This window comes from Ambystoma mexicanum, chromosome 5p (assembly GCF_040938575.1).
Source record: "Ambystoma mexicanum isolate Mex_15411 chromosome 5p, UKY_AmexF1_1, whole genome shotgun sequence".
NCBI classification, from domain to species: Eukaryota; Metazoa; Chordata; class Amphibia; order Caudata; family Ambystomatidae; genus Ambystoma; species Ambystoma mexicanum.
Window position 1 is genome coordinate 4,460,330 of NC_090930.1, and position 21,503 is coordinate 4,481,832.

Below are 21,503 nucleotides of genomic sequence, written 5' to 3' on the forward strand. Positions count from 1 at the left end.
ATGAACACATAGAAATGTACAAAACATAGCCAAAAACACATGTAAGAGTTGGAAAAAAAGGCTCACACTCTTACCAGGTGAAAAAATAAATCCTAGAAAGCCAGCAAAGCTGCTGAGGGACTCAGTAGGTAAGGGAAATTAGCCATTCTGGAGAATTCTCCCTATCAAACCTCGTGCACAGTGCCCCCTTGTGTGGAATATTTTTTTGCGAAGCAGCAAAGCTGAAGATTTGGATATCTAAGATGAGGAATATGTGTTCTTTGTTATTAATGTGCTGCACTGCGTCAGGCTCTGGGCTGTTCCCCACAGACCGGGTAAACCATAAGTGTGTAGTAACGTGGCATTTGGGTCAGAGTACAGTAGTCACTACAGTGAGTAATAATTCATATACAAATGAATGTTTGTGGACCAAATATTTAGGTCAAAATTCATTTTCAAGTGTACTACTGTTTTATTTCTGAGATTTAAACCAACAACAATTTGTTTCTAGGTTGTTTGGGCTACTCATTACAAAGTTGGATGTGCTACTGCATTATGTAAGACAGTTAAGGGCAACCCAGGCATTAATGTGATGATGCTTTTGTGCTACTATGGACCAGGGTAAGTACTGTGCTTTGCTCTCCTAATCTCTCATGCCTCGTTTATAGCAGTTATCTCCATTAGAAATGTCAGCCTCGCCGCAATATACTGAGCCTGTCCTTATCGTCCTCCAGCCAACTTTCTCAACTATTTAATGTCCTCACTGATTTCCTTTACAACCAGCAAGGGTCAGTCTAGTGACCTTGCTACCTAAGTAAGTCCTATTTGGCTAGTACGTTAAGATGTTATATTTGTATTGCTCTAGATTGTCGCCTGCAAATCAGTTCAACATTCCTGTGAAATTGTTTAATTTCCATGACGTTAGATCTACTTACTGATGCAGCTGTGTAACATGTGTGTTCTGTGGTGTTTTTAATTCCTATTTACAGTTGCCACAGCTGATGGATCAACAGACAACTCAAAGCATAGAGTTGGGGTCTCTGATAAAGCACCCTGCCTTTCCCTTGAGGCGATGGTTGGGGTGGTCAAGGGTGCTAGATGCCATGTTGCTGGGTCTGGGGCAGAGTAGGAAGGACCACCTGCTGATCACCACTATGCCCAGAGTGGAAGACAGAGGCTCCCTCTAAGGGAATGTTGTGTTGCTGAGACTGTACTTTTCTGCCATCTGTGGCATGGTTGCTGTGTGGTAGTCACAAAAGGCTGACACAAGAGGGCTGTTGCAGTAGCTCCAATTGACTCATTGTGTGACAAGAACATACGATGGGTAGTGCTGTTGTCCAGGAAAACAGCAAAAGGTCTTACACAGTTCCTGCTGTGAAAGCCTTTCACCCCACCAGTCCGACCAATGTGACAAACCCATTCTTTAACTTTAGGCTGTGGGTTTTGAGGAGTTCCCGAACCATTGTTAGTTATGTATGCGGGTCTAGGCTCTTCGCTACAGGATTCCTCTGGGCCTCAGAGGGTTCACAGATCTCCAGCAAACTCAGGTATCAAACAACGTTGTCAGCAGTGCTTTACTCTCCTGGGCTTTAGGGATGGGATCTGGGGTGCTTTTCATCTGTGGATCTACTCTCTGCTTGCGGTCCTGGTCTCTGGGACACTTCCTCGCCAACCCTCTCTAGCATAAGCTCCTGGTTCAGCTAATTTCTTTCTGACCATTCCCAATCTCTTCCTCTACCACCTTTGCACTCTAGTTCCACTGTTCTCACTTGCGGTGTCTCTCAAGGTTCCGCCATCTCACTGACGTTGTTTAACGTTTGTATTCAGCCACTGACCAAACTTATCCTCTCCCACAGCTTCCTCTGTTATACTTATGCAGATGATACCCAAATGATAGTTCGCCTAGACCTCTCTCTTCCCACGACTGCGTATAGGTTCAGGGTTTGCCTGGAAGCCGGGGGGGAGAGGGAATGGATGTTCCACAATTAGCTCATGCTTAACAGTGATAAAGCGGAGGTGTTAATGGTGGGCTCCCGTTCTGCCACTGCCTTTTCGACCCCTCTCTTCTGACCCACCTCCCTTGCTCCATTCCTTTTTCCTCTACTGGTGAAGGACTTACACAATACATACACCTGTGGTTTCATCTTTGGTTCTATCCTCGCTGCACTACTGCAACTCGTTTTCGGCACAGCGTGCCTATTTGAAGATCTCCTCTGTCGTCTGGAAAAGTGGTGAGACGGTTCAGCAGGGCTCCACCGGGGGTGTCGTTGTTGCAGGTCGGCTCAGCTTCTCCCTCTTCGGATTCTTTGGTCCTGTGGCGACGTCTGAAGTCCCAGTCCCCAAAGCCCTGCTTTTATTCAGAAAACCCCCATTCATCAGTCCTAGCTGTCACTCAAACATGCCGGGCGGCTCACCACTGGGCCAATCACACCAGAGTGCGACTTGAGTTGCCGAGGCAACTCAGTCCAGGGTGCCTAAACCCCCTCCCACACCCCCTGTGGCACCCAGACAGAGTGGCACCACCTTTGGAGGCTTCTGTGGAGAAGCCCGCCAAAAAGTGGAACAAAGGGCTCGACTTGGGTTGGAGTCACAGAAGCGAACACAAATGCCATTTTGGAACGGAGTTTCGGCAAAAAATACCAACCGGTGAATTTATATTAATTTAATAAACCGGCGGTATGTTCGAGGCTATATTAAAAAGTGGTAGCCTCGAACAATGGGAAAATCCCATAGGAATATATTCGCGGTCGAATATAAAAAGTAGTATCCACTGCCACCAGCCAAAACTCGATCAGGGGGGATGGAGACGTGCCCCCTCGACTAACAGACCCCGGGGCAATCTAATTGCCCCGACCAGTACGTCCACAATATGATGGTTTGTACTGGTTCTGTTCACAATTTAAGACTAGTAAAGCCAATGGTGACTTTACATGCCCTGGGAGACAGTAGTCAATCCCAGGGTATGGAGTCTATGTTTGGGGGTCGCTACGACACCCCTGGGTTACTGCACAGAGGGTGCTGTGTAACCCACATACCAAAAACACATGAAGCCCTATGGGGTAAAGGACCCCATAGCCTATAAAACACATACAAAGTCAAAGGAACACCTCAAATCATGTCTAAGAGTGGGAGAAAAAGAGTCTCACTCTTAGCAGGAGAGAAAAATAAACCCCAAAAATCCAGCAAAGCTGCTGGGGGACTCACTAGGTTTGGGAAATTAGCCTTAACAGATAATTCTCCCTAACAGCCACAACTGCCAGCGCCGTCAACGGGGGTCCCATCATCGACGGCTTTGCTACCGTCTGCACTGTCGATCCCGGCAGTGGTATTGTCGACTCCAGTGGCGGTGAGTGAGGGAGGAGTAAAAGCTCCCAGGTTTTCATCGTCGACAGTTGATGCTCCAGAGTCTTTGCAACCTGCGGTCTATGATGCATTCCTACCGGACACCTTATTGCAGCAAGAGTCAGCTCTCGGTGTCGGCAATGGAGGAGGAGCGAGAACCTGTGGTACATCCAACAGATCTCGGCTTACAGGGCGTTGGCCCGTCAACGACGTCGGGATTCAAAATGTTCCACCTACGTCTTCTCTGCTAAATCCGAATTCGATGTTGTCTTTTCAAGTGTTATCTACGCTACAGTCCCTCTTAAGCCAGTTGGATGCAAGACTGCCTCCCATGGGTACGCCACCGGTGACACCCATCGTTGACGTGGCAGGACCCGCTCCACGTTCAACTTCAACGGCTGAGTTGCCGGTTTCCCGGCCGATCAGCGAGGAACCCCCCCGTTCACACCCGGAAGAGGGTGAACTACAGGACTCGGGAGTCGGATCAGGGTCCTAGGGACTCCATCTCAGACATTTCATCATCGCCGTCGAGAGACCCTAAGTGGGAATCGGATGGGGAAATAGAAGCTCCTAGGAGTCCGGCGCAACCGTCACCTCCAGATGACATCGGGGCCTTTCATGCGATGATGGCGAAAGCCTGTATTGAGTTTGGTCTGACCCTAGTGGAAGAACGGAAGGACTCTACACCTAAGTGTTTGATCGCACAGCCCTCTCCTGAATCGGTGGTGTTAGCAGTGGCTAGCAGAAAAGCTAAATCACGACACAAGTGCACAACACCTCCGGACAGTGAAGCTAGAAGGCAGGACTCCTTTGGAAAGAAAGTCTTAACAGTAGGAGGGACGACAGTCAAGGCTGCTAACTCGTTAGCTATTATGGCACGCAACAACCGTGAAATGTGGCATCGCCTGGCCCCCATTGTGGAACATCTGCCCGAAGAACACCGAAATACAGCCATGCTACTGGTGCGTGAAGGTAAGGAAGCATGAAATCATAGCTTCAACATCGCTGTAGATTTAGCGGAATCGGGGTTCAAGCAAATAAATAATGGGGTGGTGCTAAGGAGACAGGCCTGGTTAAAGTGTACAGACTTTAGGCCGGAAGTCCATTACAAAGTGCTAGACATGCCCTGTGAAGGTGAACAGCTATTTGGGGAAAAGATAGATGAAGCCTTCAAGGGCATGAAGGAGGATTCGGACGTGGGCGATAGTTTCGGCCCTTTCGTCCCTTCCGCTGAGCTTCAGGGAATTCTCGATTTGCCAAATCCAGAGACCGGAACTTCAAAAGATCGGCATACTCCTCACAAGGATACAGGCAAGCTGTTCAGGCGACACAGAGAAGCCGGCCTTTTCAGACTTCTAGAAGGAGTGGAGGACAGCCTTCGTCTAGAGTAAGCAATCGAAATCTCAGCAATGACAATCTTCAAGACGTCCTGGGAGGCAGAGTGGCCAAACGCGCCGACGAATGGGAGAGAATTACATCGGACCGTTGGGTGTTGGACACGGTGAGACTAGGCCTCTCTTTACAATTCAAGGTCACGCCATATGCCATTCCTCCCGTGTATTCGGCGCACATCTTCACATCTGTTAGGCAGAATCCTGTGCAGTGCCCTTTGGGAACACTACACACAATTAAGACTAAAAGTGGTAATACAAGTTCACCTTTGGTACAAGCCTGTACTACACTGTTAAAGTGGTAGCAGTAGCGGAGCAGCCAGACTTATCTCAAGAGCAAATGAACAGTAGTAGAGATTACACAAAGGACTACAATTACTGTGACTCAAGCAAACACTGACTCAAGGTTTTTGGTTGAGTCAGTTGGTAAAACACTTCACTTCTATTAAATTAAAATCACATGAAAAATACACTACACACAACTAATTCTCTTTGTGCAAAACACTCAAGGTAAGTACCTTATGATTAGACAGACCGGTGTTGTGAAACAAAAGATGTTACCGGGAATACATATGCAATCACTTTTTGACAGTAATGACAGTTCGATCTTACTAAAGATACGCGTATCCGCAGGAAGAAATGTTACCGGGGTAAAAACACACTTAGCACCTGAGTTAACAAAAGAGAGTTGGGGACAAAAATCATAGGCAATACTTTTGTCAAGGCAGACAGAATCAGGTAACATTGCTGACAGGAAATACAAGTCAATAGGCCTGCGCCAATGTCAAGTGGAACCGGGTTCCTGTTGTCGAGGATCACACAGTCAGACAGTTCAAGATTCAACGTTGCCAGGATTACTTGGATATTGTCAACAGAGGAAGCAAAAGTTATAAGAGGGAAGGAAGACAAGGGCAAGCCTTGGAATAGGAGAAAAGGGTTCACCCTAGTTCCTCGAAGCTGGACACAGTACCTTATTCTTTGAAGAAGCTGGTGCCACGGCAGTTGTTCTTGCTAATTTCCTGCAGACTCACAGTTCTTGGAGCTTCAGTCATGGGGACAAGAAGGAGGATGTCTGGAGTGAGCTGCACTAGGCAGGGATGAGGCCAGCAGCAGCGACAGTGAATAAAAGGTGCGCTCCTTTAAAACAGGAGACGCTCTTCAGGTGGCTATCTGGACCACTACAGCAGTGTGCAGCGATTTTGACCAAGAAGAGGATCCTCTGCCTGTGGAAGATGAGCTGGTTGATCACACCAGGCTCAAGGGATGAAGACTCCGGACTGGATCTTCTCTTGTCGTTGAAGGGTAGATAGCTCAAGACTTCAGAAGGGCTTCACCAGGACTCGGTAGTTGCAGAAGCCGTCTTCTTCTCCGCTTCTCTTCGGTTCCTTGCAGTTCCAGTGGCGACTCTGGCTTCCAGCCCAAGAGTCCTGCCCTTTATGCGAAAATCCCCCATTCACACAGCCTGGCTGTCAATCACACAGCAGGGGGGTTGTCTGGCCCAGTCAACCACCTCAGCCAATCATGCCAAAGTGCGACTTGGGTTTCCAAGGATACCCTGTGCAGGGTTGACTACACCACTCCCTCACATTCAGCCCACCTAGACACCCAGGCGCCAAGAGGAGGGCTTCTTGGCAGAAGCCTGCCAAAAGACGGTGAACAAAGAAGGCAAACCTAGTTTCCTGCGCAAACTAAAACACAAGAAGGACTTTAACAAAAAGAAATGGTGAATAAACCCGACCGGAGCCAAAAGAAAGAGTATTTGGTCAAGCGTGTTTATGTTCAAGGCTGCTATAATAGCCTGGAACAATACCACGTTTATATAATATAATCGCGGTAGAAATGTTAGGGTAGATACCACTGCCACCAGCCAAGTCTGAATGTTAAAAGAGCAAAACAAAGCTCAGAGAGGCACAGACAAAAAGCGATAGGAATTAACCCTTTCCAGTACTCATGTAAGATGGGGTGTACTGGGTCTGTAGTGTTAAGTGACTACATAAAGTAAATGGCAACTTTACCTGCTTCTGGGGGACAGTAGTCAGCCCCATAAAGAATGGAGTCAGTGGGAAGTCTAAAAGACAACCATGTGTCACTGCACTGAAGGTGCTGTGTAACACACATAAAAAGTGGGTCTCATGGAGTGGTGTCCTCCAGAGCCTACTATGACAAAAACAGTAAACTACACATGGCAAAACACATGTAAGAGTGAGAAAAAGGCTCACACTCTTACCAAGTGGAAAAAGTAAACTCCAGAAATCCAGCAAAGCTGCTGGGGGACTCACTAGGTGAGGGAAATTAGCCATTGAATGAGAATTCTCCCTAACACTCACCCCTCCCCCCCAGACTAAGGGACAGGAAGATTTAATCCACTCCTGGATGGATCTCATACCTCTAGTCGGTTAAAAACATCCTAGAGGGACCATCAGCATTTTGGTGACTTCCTGCTCTGTGCTCAATGGAAAAATCAAACCCTTGCAGGCAGATTAACCATCTGAGTAGTTTGGGGTTTTCCCCTTTCATTTGCATCAGCCATCTCAAGGGTTGGTGGTCAGTCTGAATAGTGAAGGTAGATCCATACAAGTATGGTCTAAACATCTTCAGTGCCCACACAATAGCAAAGCATTTGTGTTCTAGTGTTGCCCACCTTGTCTCAGGAACCTTTAACGTCCTGCTGATGAAACAAATGGGGTGTTCCCTACCTTTCTCATCCAGTTGACTAAGGAATGCACCTATACCTACATTAGAAGCATCAGTTTGTACAATGAAGGGTTGGTGATAGTCAGAAGCTCTTTGGACTGGAGCTTGACAAAAGGCTTTCTTAAGACCTTCAAAGGCTTGACTGCCCTCCTCCTTCCACCTGACCTTTTTAGGAAATTTGGAAGAGGAGATGACATTCAAGGGAGAAGCTATGGTCCCATAGTTCTCAATGAAGTTCCTGTAATACCCAGTGAGACCTAGGAAGGCTCTCACTTCGGTTTGAGTAGTAGGGTGGCCCAGTTTTGTACAGCTTGTACTTTTCTAGGCAATGGCCTTATTTCACCTCCTCCTACCTAATGTACAAGGTAGACCACTGTACTCTGACCAATTTAACATTTACTTGCCTTTATGGTCAGATGGGCCTGTTCCAGAGCCTGCAATAGATATCCTAGATGTTCAATATGTTCTTTCCATGTATGGCTGAACACTGCAATGTCATCCAAGTATGCCATGCAGAAGTCCTAAATCCCATTCAGAACTTGATTGACCATCCTCTGAAATGTAGAAGGTGCATTCTTTAATCCAAAAGGCATTACCTTAAATTGGTAGAGGCCAGCTGGGGTGTAGAATGCAGTTTTCTCCTTGGCATGGTCTGTCAGGGCTATTTGCCAATAGCCTGACGTTAGGTCAAATGTGCTGAGGTACTTGGCTGCACCAAGTTTGTCCACCAGCTCATCTGTCCTAGGCAAAGGATGGGCATCAGTCTTAGTGACTGCATTCAGAGCTCTATAGTCCACGCAGAGTCTCAACTCTTTGGATCCTGCTTTTGGTACAAGCACAACTGGGCTAGACCATGGGCTAGTAGAGGGTTCTATTACCCCCAGTTCAAGCATCTTGTTGACCTCATTTCTTATATGGGTTCTTACATTGTCTGACATTCTGTACCCCTTGCATTTGACAGGCAAACAGTCACCAGTGTGTATGTCATGCTGGCCCCAAGGGGTCAAGCCTGGTGAAAGTGAGAACAGCGAGGCAAACTGATTCAACAGTAACTTGCCCTCATCCTGCTGGTCAGATGTGGGACTCGAAGAGAGATTAACTCCTTCCACTTGCTCATCTAAAGGTAAGCCTCTGAGGAGGTCAGGTAGAGGTTCACTTTCCTCCTCCTCCTGAGCTGAAGCTAGAAGCAAAGCTCCTATGTCAGGTCGGGAGACATAAGCCTTTAAGCGGTTGGTGTGAAAGACTCTGGAAGCCTCCTTAGGATTGCCTAACTCCACCAGATAGTTCACCTCTCCAAGTTTACCCACAACCTTGAAGGGTCCTATCCATTTGTCCTGCAAGGCCCTCTGCCTTGTGGGGACCATAACAAGAACAAGCTGGTCTTGAGTAAACTCAACCATGTTAGCCTTCTGGTCATGCCAATGTTTGACCAGAGCTTGACCAGCCTTCAAGTTATCACTTGCCTCTGCCATCATGTGTGACATTCTCCTCCAGAGACCTCTCACATAGTCAGTGAGATAGTCACTATGACTGGTTTGGGGGAAGGAACACTCTCCAACCCCTCCTTAGTCAGGGCCAATGGACCTCTGACTGGATGGCCATAGAGATGTTTGAAGGGACTAAATCCTACTCCCTCCTGAGGGACTTCTCTATATGCAAAGAGAAGGCATGGCAGTAGAAGGTCCCACTTTCTTCTAAGGGGTTCTTCTAAAGCACATATCGTGCTCTTCATAGTTCTGTTAAACCTCTCTACCAACCCATTGGTTTGAGGGTGGTAGGCAGTTGAGAACTTGTAAGTGACTCCACAGGTTTTCCACATGGTTTGCCTGTAGTGGGACATAGAATTTGATCCCCTGTCAGATATCACCTCCTTAGGAAAACCTACTCTGGTAAAAATACCAAGTAGGGCCTTAGCTACAGCCGGAGCCGTAACAGTCCTCATAGGTATAGCTTCAGGAAATCTAGTGGCATGGTCCACTACAACCGGGATAAACCTGTTGCCTGAAGTTGTGGGAGGGTCAAGAGTACCAACAATGTCAATCCCGACCCTCTCAAAAGGAATTTCCACCACTGGGAGAGGCACTATGGGTGACACATTCTTGAATCCACTCTTGCCAGAGGTTTAGCAAGTGTGGCAGCTTCTGCAGAATTTGTCTACTTCTGTACCCATTTTAGGCCAGTCGAAGTGCAGAGATAGCCTTTCTTTGGTCTTCTTAAAACTTAAGTGACCAGCAAAAGGTACCTCATGGGCTAACTGCAGAATCTGGAGTCGGTTCACTAGAGGTACTACAAGTCTTCTGTAGTCTCCAGGGGTTGACTCAGTTGGTTCACTGTAGAAGAGGCCATCTTCCCAGTGCAACCTATACTTCCTAGGCTCAGTCCCATTGAGCTGAGAAGCTGCCTGTTGGCGAAGACCTTCCAAGGTAGGACACTCTCTTTGTCCCTTACTGAAATCTTCTCTGTTGGGTCCACCTTCTGCCAGTAAAGACTGCAGCTCAGGATGGTCAACAGGGTCAAGATCTCCTACCAAGGTGAGATCCTCTTCTAGATATGATTCCTCAGTATCTAGCTTGACCATACAGGGTTGAACCTCACTCTCAGCCTCAGCTGGTGTGGGAGTCACAGGTGTGACTTTGGACAGTCTTGGAGATGTCCTTCTGGGCACAGGAGTGCTTGCTGGTTTCTTGCTGACAGACTTAGGTTTCCCCTTTGTCTTTTCTTGTCCTGTGATGGCAGTAAGTAACCCCTTGGTAAGTGAGTCACTTGGGGTGATAGTTTCCTCTTATCATGTCCCCAGGAGAGCCTCTTAAGGTTCTCTCCCTTGCAGACCTTGTGAGCTCATGCTTCCTTCTGCTGGGGGCCCTGGGGGTGCTAGACACAACTCCAAGAGTTTTAAGGTCATTACCCAACAGGACCCTCCCAGGAACGTTATTTTGCACACTTACAGGTATTCTGACAGTCATGTCATTCCACTGGATGAGAGCTGGTAACTGGGGAACCATTTGCACAGGGCCTCCAAAAGACCCAAGGACACTAAAGAAACACTAGTTGAGACTCTCATGGACTCATCAGCTAGTAGCTGAAAGTTTCCACTGGTCATAGGTACTTCATCCACCTGTGTGAAGTTACTAAGGAAACAGTGTTGATCCCTGAAGGTTTACCTTACACTTGGGATCTCCTTTCACGTGACCAGGAAACCCACAAACAAAGCATTTTCCAAATGCTCTCTGGAATGGAGGTTTGCCCTGGCCTCCATCTGGTGTGGAACTAGGTGGTACATTAGCCTGATTCGGCTTACCTTGTGGCTTACCCTGATTATGTTTGGGGCCCTCTTTTGGATTGAAATTATTGGAATTCTCTTTGTTGTCTTTCTTTGGCTGCTTCCCCTCATCCTTCTTCTGAGTAGCCCCAGCATCCCTGAGAGGCCCTGTTGGCAACCCACAAGTCGGCAGCCTTAGCTAGCTTCTTAGGATCTATCTCCTTTGAATCAGCCAAGTTCTGTCTAAACTCAGGAGAGCAGACCTCAAAAATACTCTCCAACATTACAAGATTCCTAGAACCTTCACAAGTGTTCACTTTTTAACCCTTAACCCAACCATCTATGTTTTTCAAACATTCACACACCCAGGTAGCCCAAGGGGTACCATCATGCTTTTTGAGGGTTCTAAACCTCTTAAGATACTGGGAAGGGGTCTTCCCAAACCTACCTATTAATGCTAGTTTCACACATTCATAATCCTGTTTATCCTCCTCCCCCAACTCCATTACAACATCACTTGCAACAGGGGGGAGCCTGGAGAAAAGCCAAGGAATCAACTGATTCCCTGAGATACCTTGAATCCCATGATTGTACTCAAACATTGCTAACCAATCCAAAATATCAAGTTTAGTCTCATACATACCAATCATTTCCTTTGGCATACGGAGTCTCTTAGGGCTGGAAGAACTATAAGACTCTGGGAGAGAAGCATTTTCTAGAGACAGTTTCTTCATTTCTAGTTCGTGGTTCAGCTCCATTTCTCGGAGCCTTAGCTCTTGATGTTTCATGGCAGTTTGTGCATCAATACGTTTAACTTCTAATTCACGTCTCATTTTCACAAGTGCAATAAACTCAGGAGTAAGTGTAGGACCTGTGGGGGTCCCTGTGGACGGAGGTTATGCATTCTGAGCAGGCAAGGGAGTGTAGGGTTTCCTAGCAAGGACTCATCTACTTCTTCACAACTAACACTATCAGAATCAGAAACATCAAAATCCACATTTGCTGGAGTGGTAGGTCCTTCTGACCCACTCTCCAGGTTTTTTCCCATTAACTTTGCAACTAGTTCAGATTTCTTTCCTTTACCAGATATATTATTATCCCTACACATGGTTCTCAGAACCTCAGCAGTATAGAGTAAATGACTCTCTTCGGTGTAGTTTTCCATATTTGACATGATTCCTTAGTTAAATAGAATTTGTGGTGTTAGCCTTGTGGTTAGTTGAACCCAAGCAATAGCAGCACTCTTAAGTGTAATCACTCTACTTCCAAATCCGCACTGCCCGTAGGGACCACTACACACAATTAAGACTACAGGTTTTGATACATGTTTTATCTTAGGTACAAGCCATGTCATAGTGGTAGCAGTGGCGGAGCAGCCAGGCTTATCTCAAGAGTATATGAGCAGCAGCAGAGATTACACAAAGGGACCACAATTACTGCGACTCAAGCAAACACTGACTCAAGGTTTCAGGTAGAAAAATATAAGTACATTTATTTTTAAACCATTCGTTATAAACACAACACTTCTATTAAACTCAAATGAAAACCACACGTTAAATATACTACAACTAACCAATTCACTTTGTACAGTAAGTCTCAAGGTAAGTACCCTGTGTTGGAATGAACCGGTGTTAGGCACAAAACATGTTACCGTAAATACGAATGCAATCACTTTTTGACAGTTCGGTCTACTAAACAAACGCGTATCCGTGACATGAAATGCTACCAGGGCAAAACACACTTAGCACCTGAGATACCCAGAGGGAGTTGGAGGAAAAAATCACAGTCAATATTTTGGTTAGGCAGGCAGAATCAAGAAACACTCAAAGACAGAAGTTCAAAAGTCAAAGGGCCCGAGCCCGGGTCGAAAGACACCGGGGCCAGTTGCCGAAGATCACACGGTCAGACAGTTCATGATTCAACGCAGCCAAAAGTACTTCGATATTGTCAATATTCGGAAGCAAAAGTTATAAGAAGGAGGGAAGACAAGGTCAAGCCTTGGAAATGAAGAAAAAGGGATTCACCCAGTTTCCTCAACAGAACACAGTACCTTATTCCAGTGGTGCAGCTGGTGCCTTGGCAGTTGTTCCTGTTGGTTTCCCGCAGACCCACGATTCCTGGAGCTTCGTCGTGAAGGAGGACGTCTGAAGGGGGTCTGCACCTTACAGGGATGAGGCCGGCAGCAGCGACGAGGAATAAAAGGTGCACTCCTTAAAAACAGGAGAGGCTCTTCAGGTGGCTATCCGGACCACTACAGCAGTGTGCAGTGATTTTGACCACGAAAGAGGATCCTCTGGCTGGAGAAGATGAGTTGGTTATCCCCACCAAGCTCAAGGGAAGAAGACTCCGGCCTGGATCTTCTCGGAGTCATTGAAGGGCAGATAGCTCAGGACTGCAGCAGGGCTTCACCGGGACGGGGTAGTTGCAGCAGCCGTCGTTCTCCCTGGTTCTCTTCGGTTCCTTGTAGTTCCAGTGGTGACTCTCTGACTTCTAGCCCAAGAGACCTGCCTTTTATGCGAAAAACCCCCATTCACAAAGCCTGGCTGTCAATCACCCAGCAGGGGGGTTGTCCAGCCCGGACAACTACCCTGGCCAATCATGACAAAGTGTGACTTGGGTTTCCTAGAATACCCTGTGCAGGGGGTGACTACACCCCTCCCTCACATTCAGCCCACCTAGACACCCAGGCGCCTGGTGGAGGGCTTCTGAACAGAAAGCCTGCCAAAAGACGGTGAACAAAGAAGGTGAACCTAGTTTGCCGCGCAAAGTAAAACACAAGAAGGACTTTAACAAAAAGAAATGGCGAATAAACCCAACCGGAGCCAAAAGAAAGATGATTTTTTCAAGCGGGTTTATGTTCGAGGCTAATATAATAGCCAAGAACAGTACCACGTTTATCTAATATAATTGCGGTAGAAAAGTTAGGGTAGATACCACTGCAACCAGCCAAGTCTAAATGTTAAAAGAGCTAAACAATGCTCTAGGAGGTACAGATAAAAAGGGATACGAGTTCACCCTTTCCAGTACTCCATGGAAGATGGGGTGTACTGGGTCTGTGGTAGATTGACTAAGTAAAGTTAATGGTAACTTTACCCTTTTCTGGGGGACAGTAGTCTCCTCAGAAATGGAGTCGAGGGAAGTCTCAAAGACAACCCTGTGCCACGGCACTGAAGGTGCTGTTTAACACACAAAAGAAGGGGGCTAGTGAAGTGGTGTACTCCAGAGCCCACAATCACAAAAACAGATAGAAACACATAGCAAAAAACAGGTAAGAGTGGGGGGGGGGGGAAAGCTCTCACTCTTACCAAGTGGTAAGAAATCAACTCCAGATATCCAGCAAAGCTGCTGGGGGACTCACTAGGTGAGGGAAATTAGCCATAAATGAGAATTCTCCCTAACAGGGACATACCCCCTGGTGTTTGTGAACATTGTGGAAGAAGCCAAGAGAAGGGTTTCATTCTCTTGGCACTGCAAGAACGTGAGAAAGGTCAGCAGGAGGCAGTCAGCTTCCTGGCACTGTGAAAATAAAAGGCTTTGGGCCTCATTACAAGTTTGCCTCTCCGGAAACAAGGGTGCCGGTAAGCTCACCTGCACCCTTGTTTCTGGACCGGTAAACTACGCGTCTGCCTGCTGTGGCCGCTGCGTCCGACAGGTCTGACCCTGCCGGGCGCAGCGGCCACAGAGGGAGACGGTTCACAGAAGCGCCAGCACCGTTAACTTACAACATCACCCCTTTTCCCTAGTTGAGTTTAAAGTGTATGTGTTGGATATAGGTTTTTGGACACAGGGCAGTGGATTCTTTACCTTACAAAGACATCCTGACACATTCCGTAATATTTAGTTGAGGCAGGTTAGAACTAGGGACGGACAGGGTTTTCTCTTTTATTTTCTCTGTAATAAAAGTCTGTAGCCAAAAGCATGACACTTGTGTGTCAGTTTCCTACTTTTACACCCAGCAGTGGGATCTGACCTGGTTGACACAATCTGGGGGACCCTAACATTCTCAAAACTAAGGGCCAGGGCATTCAACCCCTCCGTAGCTACACACGAGTCCAGGAGATTCGACCTTGCCAGTAGCAGGGATATTACTTTTGAGCTGGGGACCAGTGTAGCCACAACATCCCAAACCCTAAAATGGCAGTAATATTTTATGCATTGACCTCCCAGGTCATTCTCCCGGTGTGGAAAGCCGTAGAGGGGAACAGTTATTATCTTTTTTTGTCCCGAGACAAGATCATCTCTCTAGATCTAAGGGTTTACTTCTCTGCTAATTTTACCATCTATGTTATGCCTCCTGGGGAAACTGGCCGAAAGAGAGAGCAAAAATGACTACCCCTCCTATTCTCTAGAGAGGAAATTACATTTGCCCTCTTGAACATTTCTTCAAGCCCAGTTAAGCTTGAAAGGGGCAAGTTGATGGGGCACTTGATATGTAAAAAAACTATGGGAGTTTTTGTCCAGATTATTGGGCCTTGTGTACCCTCAGTACCTCCTTCAAAAAGTATTGTTTAATAGAAGGCTGCAATAAAATAGTATCTAAGGAGGGCTTGTCTGCCAGCCAGCCCGCAACAAACTGTCCTGCAAGAAAATACAATTCGAAGTGGGGTAACCTGATCCCTCCGTCCTCATAGTCCCTTTACCAATTGCTCAGAGCAATCCTGTTCCTATGTCCTTTCCATATGAAATCCCTGGCAATGGAATCTAGCTTGCTAAAGAACCTTTTAGGGATATTGAAGGGTATATTAACAATGTGGTACAGTAGACTTGGGAGAACCACCATTTTCAAGAGTGCGGCTCGCCCCACCATCGACAGGCAGAGCTTCCTCCAGAACGCCATAGATTTTACTATACCATCAAAAACATTGTGAGTATTATGTTCCTGCAAGGCGTTGAAGTCATGCCACACATTTACCCAGAGGTATCTGAAGGCGCTCGTTTCCCATTTGAAGCCTAAATTGGGTAGTTGGTAGTTGTCTCCGGTAGAGGACAGACAATTCAGCCAGTGGGAATGAGTAAGATTTATGATGACTAATACGTATTTCTGAAAGGTATACAAACCAGTCTATCATATCAATGATGTATTCTAAGTCAGATTCAGGATGTGTAACATACAGGAGCATATCATCCGCGTATAAAGAAATTAAATGCTGCACCCCATTGGCCAAAATGCCTGTCCCTGTGTATTCCGATCTGAATAATGCAGCAAGCAGCTCTAAAGCGAGAATAAACAACCTGGGGGACAGCGGACATGCCTGCTTAGTGGCTTTCTTCAGTTCCCACCCATTGGAGATCTGTTTTCCTTTTTGCACCCTAGCCATTGGTTTTGTATATGCTAGACGCACCCATCGCAAAAAATTCACCCAGATCCCAAAATGTGGCAGGGTCTAATACAGCCAGTCCCAACTGACCAAATCAAATGCTTTAAGAGCATCTAAAGAGGCAACCGCACAGTCCAGATCCAAGTGTCTGGTGCTGTCCATAATGCGGTATAGTCTCCGAAGGTTCCACAAGGTGTTTCTGCCTGGAAGGTACCCTGTCTGATCTGTATAAACCAAGGTGCCGATCACTCGCTTCAGTCTGTTTGCCAGAAAAGCCATAAGGATCTTGCAGTCTTGGTTGACCATGGAGAGGGGTCGATAGAATCTGCATTCTAGTGGTGATTTATTAGGTTTAAGTATTGGGAATGTAACGAAGGTGCTGATTCAGCACCGGAGAGGTGCACTTACCAACTGCGGGAGTAACAGGGAAGGGTTGGGACACCCCCTAGATGGGGAACAAGGGGACCACTGGGAGCTGTAGCCAGTCCCAAGACCAGGAATGGAGTGAAACACGGGGGGACACTGTATATTATACAACACAGACACAAGGGACCCTGCCACATAAAGCAAGGGTGGCGAGACTGCAGGTAAGCTCACTTCATGGGGTATCACAGGTGGACCTCACATCATGAACAAGTTCCAAATAAATGGCCTGTGCACCGCTGCTAAGGGAGGGGGGAAGCTGACTCCAGGCTGCTCGTCTCCAGCAGGCCATAGTCACTGGAAACAGCAGCTAGTGATGTATTCAAGGTCAGCGAGCCAATCCCATGGCTACTCGTGTGAGCTGGGGCAATGAACCTAACACAGAGTTCACTCGCATGGCACCAAGGCGGTTTCAAATCACCCCTTGGCCAGCGGGTATGGGAATGAGTATGTGTAAGGTAGTGGTGCTGGTAGAAAAGCCAATCAGACGGTAAGTTTTGGTGTCCCTGAAAGTAACAAGCCCTCAGAATGTTCAATGTAGTGTTTGCGAAGTTACTGTCTTGCAGGTGCTGTGTCAATGTCTCCCTTCTCATTAGTTCAGGGTGTCTCGTGTTCCTTTCTCTCTGGTACTGACAACCAATGGCAGCTGAATAAAGATTCAGAGGTCAGTACGATTATGTTATTACTAATTCCAAACTGTTTTCGGGATGGAACAAGAAGCAATGTGGCGCCATGCAGGGAGGACAAGGGCCAAAAGGGGGTAGGACTGTTTGGATATTGAATGGTATGATATTGTTTATTTATATAGCGCCTATACACAGGCAAGTGTTTTAAAGCGCTCAACGAGGGTGGGAACATGGGGAAAATACAAGCAGTCGCTCAGAGCCCTTGAAATTCTGAGACGATAATAGTCTGCACAGGCAGGGTACGGGCGTGAAAAATACATTAAACAGTTTGGGAGACAGCAAATAGGCCTGCCAGTGATTCTGCATTTTTAACAGTGCAGTTAAGGGGTGAAGACAAGGGAGAACAGATGATCGTCAGGCACGTAGCGTACGGATCGAGCAATGGCACAGAGGGCCACAGGGAGGGGGAGGATCGAGTGCACCCGGTCGGTTGAGACTGGGGTAAGTGCAGAAAGAGCCACTCTCTTGGGTTAATTTCTCAAGTGCATTGAGTGTGGGTGCGGTGTAGGGCCCTGAGGCAAGGACTGGCTTGGGTGCCAGGGACCAGTGAGACTCTGAGGTTCATCCGACGGCCATTCAGTCATGCTGTAAGGAAGAGGGGGGAGAGAGGGAAACAACAGAGCTGGGTTAACAGGGTAGAGAGAGAGAGAAGGAAGAGGAGAAGAGGAAGGTTTTGAGGAGTTTCCGGAATTGAAGGAGATCTGGCTCAAGATGGAGGGTGGCAGAAAGGCTATTCCAGAGGGAGACACCTGCTGAGGATAAGGATTTCCCTCCAAATCTCTGCTTGGAGAACCGGCTCACTCGCAGAAGGTTGGAGGTAGATGAGCGAAGGGCTTGTGAGGGACAGTATATAGGTAGGCATTGTTGCAGGTAGGTAGGTCCCAGGCCCCAGAAAGCCTTGTGAACAATGCAAAGTGTCTTGAATTCGACCCTTGCAGCCACGGGGAGCCAGTGCAGGTATTTCCGTGCTGGAGAGATGCGGTCCATGGGCTTGAGGCCAAGGTTAAGTCTTGTGGTTCTGTTCTGGATGAGTTGTAGAGGGCGCAGGGCAGAAGAGGGAGGTTGAGGAAGAGGCTTTTGCAATAGTCCAGCCTGGAGAGAACCAGGGCTCTGGAGACAGTGAGCCTCTGGGGGAAAGTGAGAAAGGGTAGAGTTCCTCTGAGGAGGCGAAGCCGATAGTTAGACTTTTTAGAGATTTCTGAAATGTGAGAGGAGAAGGCGAGAGTGGAGTCAAAGATGACCCCAAGGTTTCTTTCTTCGCAGGTGGGTGTGGGCGCAGGGCCAAGGGAGGCCGGCCAGAGCGAAAGTGGGAAAGCGGGAGCAGGGATCCCAATGCGGACGAGCTCAGTCTTAGTGGCGTTGGGGCAGAGGTCATTTGCAGCACACCAAGACAGAATAGCAGACAGACAGTCAGATATGAGTGAGGAGGAGGAGGCGGCTGAGGGTAGCCTGAAAGATAGTTGCGTGTCATACACGTAGCACTGGAAGTTAGAGGTGGAAGTGGCACTCACACGTGCCAGGACAGCCATATAGATGTTGAAGAACCAGGGAGATAGGTTAGATCCCTGGGGAACGCCACATGTTGAGAAAGTGATAGTCGAGTGAAAGGCTCCCGAGTTCCAACTGGGATGGGTGTTCAGAGAGGAAGGAGGTTAACCACGCCAGAGCCTGACCTGGGATTCCCAGGGTGTCACAGAGACGTGCGATCAGGATGTCGTGGTTAACTGTGCCGAAGGCAGAGGAGAGGTCAAGGAGAATGAGAATAGAGGGGGTGTTCGTGTCAAGATAAGAGAGTAGTTCTTCATGGGTGTTCAGAAGAGCAGTTTCCATGCCTCTGGATGCTCTAAAGCCAGATTGATGGTCGTGGAAGGAGCCAATAGATTCATTGTGGAGGGTCAGCTGAGAGATGGCCAATTTCTCCAGGAGTTTTCCGAAGAAAGAAGTGATGGAGATAGGGTGGTAGTTTGCTGGAATGGAGGGGTCGGCTGAGTTTTTTTTGTAGCAGAGGGTGCACAATGGAGTGCTTCAGGGCAGCTGGGAAAGCTCCAGTAGCAAAGGAGAGATTGCAGAGATCAGCCATGGCTAGGGAGAGGAAGTCAATATTGTCTTTAATGGTTTGAAGGGGCAAGGGTCCACCTGTTTCGACAAAGCCTTCATAGATCAGACTAGTCTGGTGACCTCATCCGGTGTGATGGAAGAAAGAGAGAAGGTAAGAGGAGGGGGGTATAATGAAGGCCCCAGTGTTGGTGTGTGCTGTGGTGAGGAAGAGAGGGTGGAAAGGATGTCTTGTTTTATTTTGGTGAAGTGTGTAGCCAGGGCCAAGCAAAGGTCCTGAGTGGGTGTGACAGAAGAAGAGGCTGCTGCAGGATTGGCCAGTTCCTTGCAGACTTTGAAAAATGTGGCCGTGTTGTTTGATGCTGCGGAGATGCAGGCTTGAATAAAGACTCTTTTCTTGGTGCGGATGCAGGGTCGATAATGCCTTTGAAGGAGGTGGCAGGCCAGTTTGTCAGATGGTTCGCCGGACACATTCCTTTTCCGCTCAGCTGTCCTGCACTTGTTTTTAAGGGAAGCCAGGTCAGAGTCGTTCCAAGAGTTGCATTTTTTGGAAGGCTTCAGTCGGACCATCATGACAGAGGCAAGAATGTCATGAGTGTTGGAGATAGAGAGATTGAGGTTAGCGAGGGCTGTGTCAGGGTGGGAGTCAGCCAAAGTAGTGGGTGGAGGAGAGTAGGAGGAGGCAAAAGCAGCCACTGTCACTTTTGTCATGGGTCTGGTGACTTTGAAACCAAGTGGCTGTACCGGGTGTATTGCTGCAAGAGGAGAGGAGAGCTTCAGGTGTGTTGAGCGAAGAGTGTGGCCAGTCCAAGAGAGGGAGGTGGTGAGAGGGATAGAGAGGAGGATGTCAGTAAAAATGAGAACATCCAAGGTGTGGCCCGCAGCGTGTGTGGGGCCAGAGGGAAGGATAGAAAGGGCAAGAGAGTCGCAAACGTTGCGGAAAGTACCTGAGGAGTCAGGAGTGTCCAGATGGATGTTAAGATCACCCATCCGTAGGAGTTGAGAGGAGGAGGGGAGCAGAGAGGAAGCCAGGTCAGCCCATTCAGAGAGGAAGAGACTGGACTGACCTAGTGGCCGATGGAAGGTGGCCATAATGAGAGAAGATTTTGGAGATAGTGAGAGTTTGCAGACTAGGCACTCGAAGGAGCACTAGGCCTGATTTAGGATGATGGACACAGGTATCCATTCTGGGAAGATAAGCACCACTCCCCCACCTGTCTTCTTAGGCCTAGGTGCAGAGAGGATTGTGTAGCCTTCCGGGAGGAGTGTGCCAAAGCTTGTGATGGAGCTATCCTTGAACCAGGTCTCAGTGATGGCGAGCACATCAAGATCCATGATTTCGAGGAGGTTGCAGATGTCAGACAAGTGTTTGACGGCAGAGCTGGTGTTGAGAGTGGCAATGTGGAGCAGCTTGACATCTTTGAGGATTTTCCTTGGGGGGGCACAGGGGACAGAGGTCCCCCCATAGGGTGGCAAGAGGGCCAGGAGGATAGTGGAGGATGAAGAAGGAGCCAAGGCTGACAAGTGAGCCGTGACAGTGAGGCAAGTCAGGGGTGCCTGTACAGGGGAGGAGGAAGGCAAAGAAGGCAAGGGAGCCTGGCCGGAGGGGGAAGGCACAGGGTCCTGGCGGGTGGGAGAGGTGAGGGTAGCGAGGCGAGGGAGGAGGCTGTCGAAGAGAGGAAGGTTGGTTTGAGGACCCTGAACCATGATGTTTCCATTAACATGAACATTAATGATGACTCTGGAAATGGTGAAGAGGTCAAGGAGCACCTCCCATCGTGTGCCACCATTAATGGGAGAAGAGGCGATAGACGACCATGTATTGAGTCCATAGGTAGGTCTCGTGCATTAACGAAAAAGAGGATGTTAGTGATAGTCTCTCTGGCGGAAGGAATGATTGATTAATCAATCATGTTTGATTAATTTATGTCTAGCTATAGGGGTATGACGTAGCTCAACTAGTTAGCTTCATGGGAATCGAAAGGATCCAGAGTTTAAAGTGCAACTGTTTCTAACTTCACCAAACAAAGCAACGTTTTTCTGGGCCGCTTATTGTAACCCTCAAGCAAGCCTTCTTAAGTATCCTTGATAGCGCCTCTATGCCCGTGGGCTGCAGTGCGCTTTACAAATGCAAAATAAATAAATAAATAACTATGCAAACATATATTAACGGTATAAAACTACTGTTCATCGTGAACCAGTTTGTCAGCTCTCATCAACCAGTTCCGTTCCACTGTGCTGTTTGATTTGTGCTCACCCAGCTATAATAACCAGCGATACTTCTTGCCCGGTGTGCGCTCCTTTTTGGATTACTACTGGTACTTTATTAATTACGAGTTCTAGAGGACCCCCAACA

The 21,503-nt window shown here is 47.8% G+C and overlaps 1 protein-coding gene across 1 annotated transcript in view; it reads left to right on the plus strand.

The window, feature by feature from the left end:
* Positions 1–21,503, plus strand: part of LOC138480665 (GLIPR1-like protein 1) — a 599,613-nt gene that overhangs the window by 264,307 nt on the left and 313,803 nt on the right. The window contains exon 3 of the mRNA XM_069612338.1: positions 491–600. Within this exon, the coding sequence (XP_069468439.1) occupies positions 491–600 (110 nt within the window). The remainder of the gene's footprint in view (positions 1–490; positions 601–21,503) is intronic.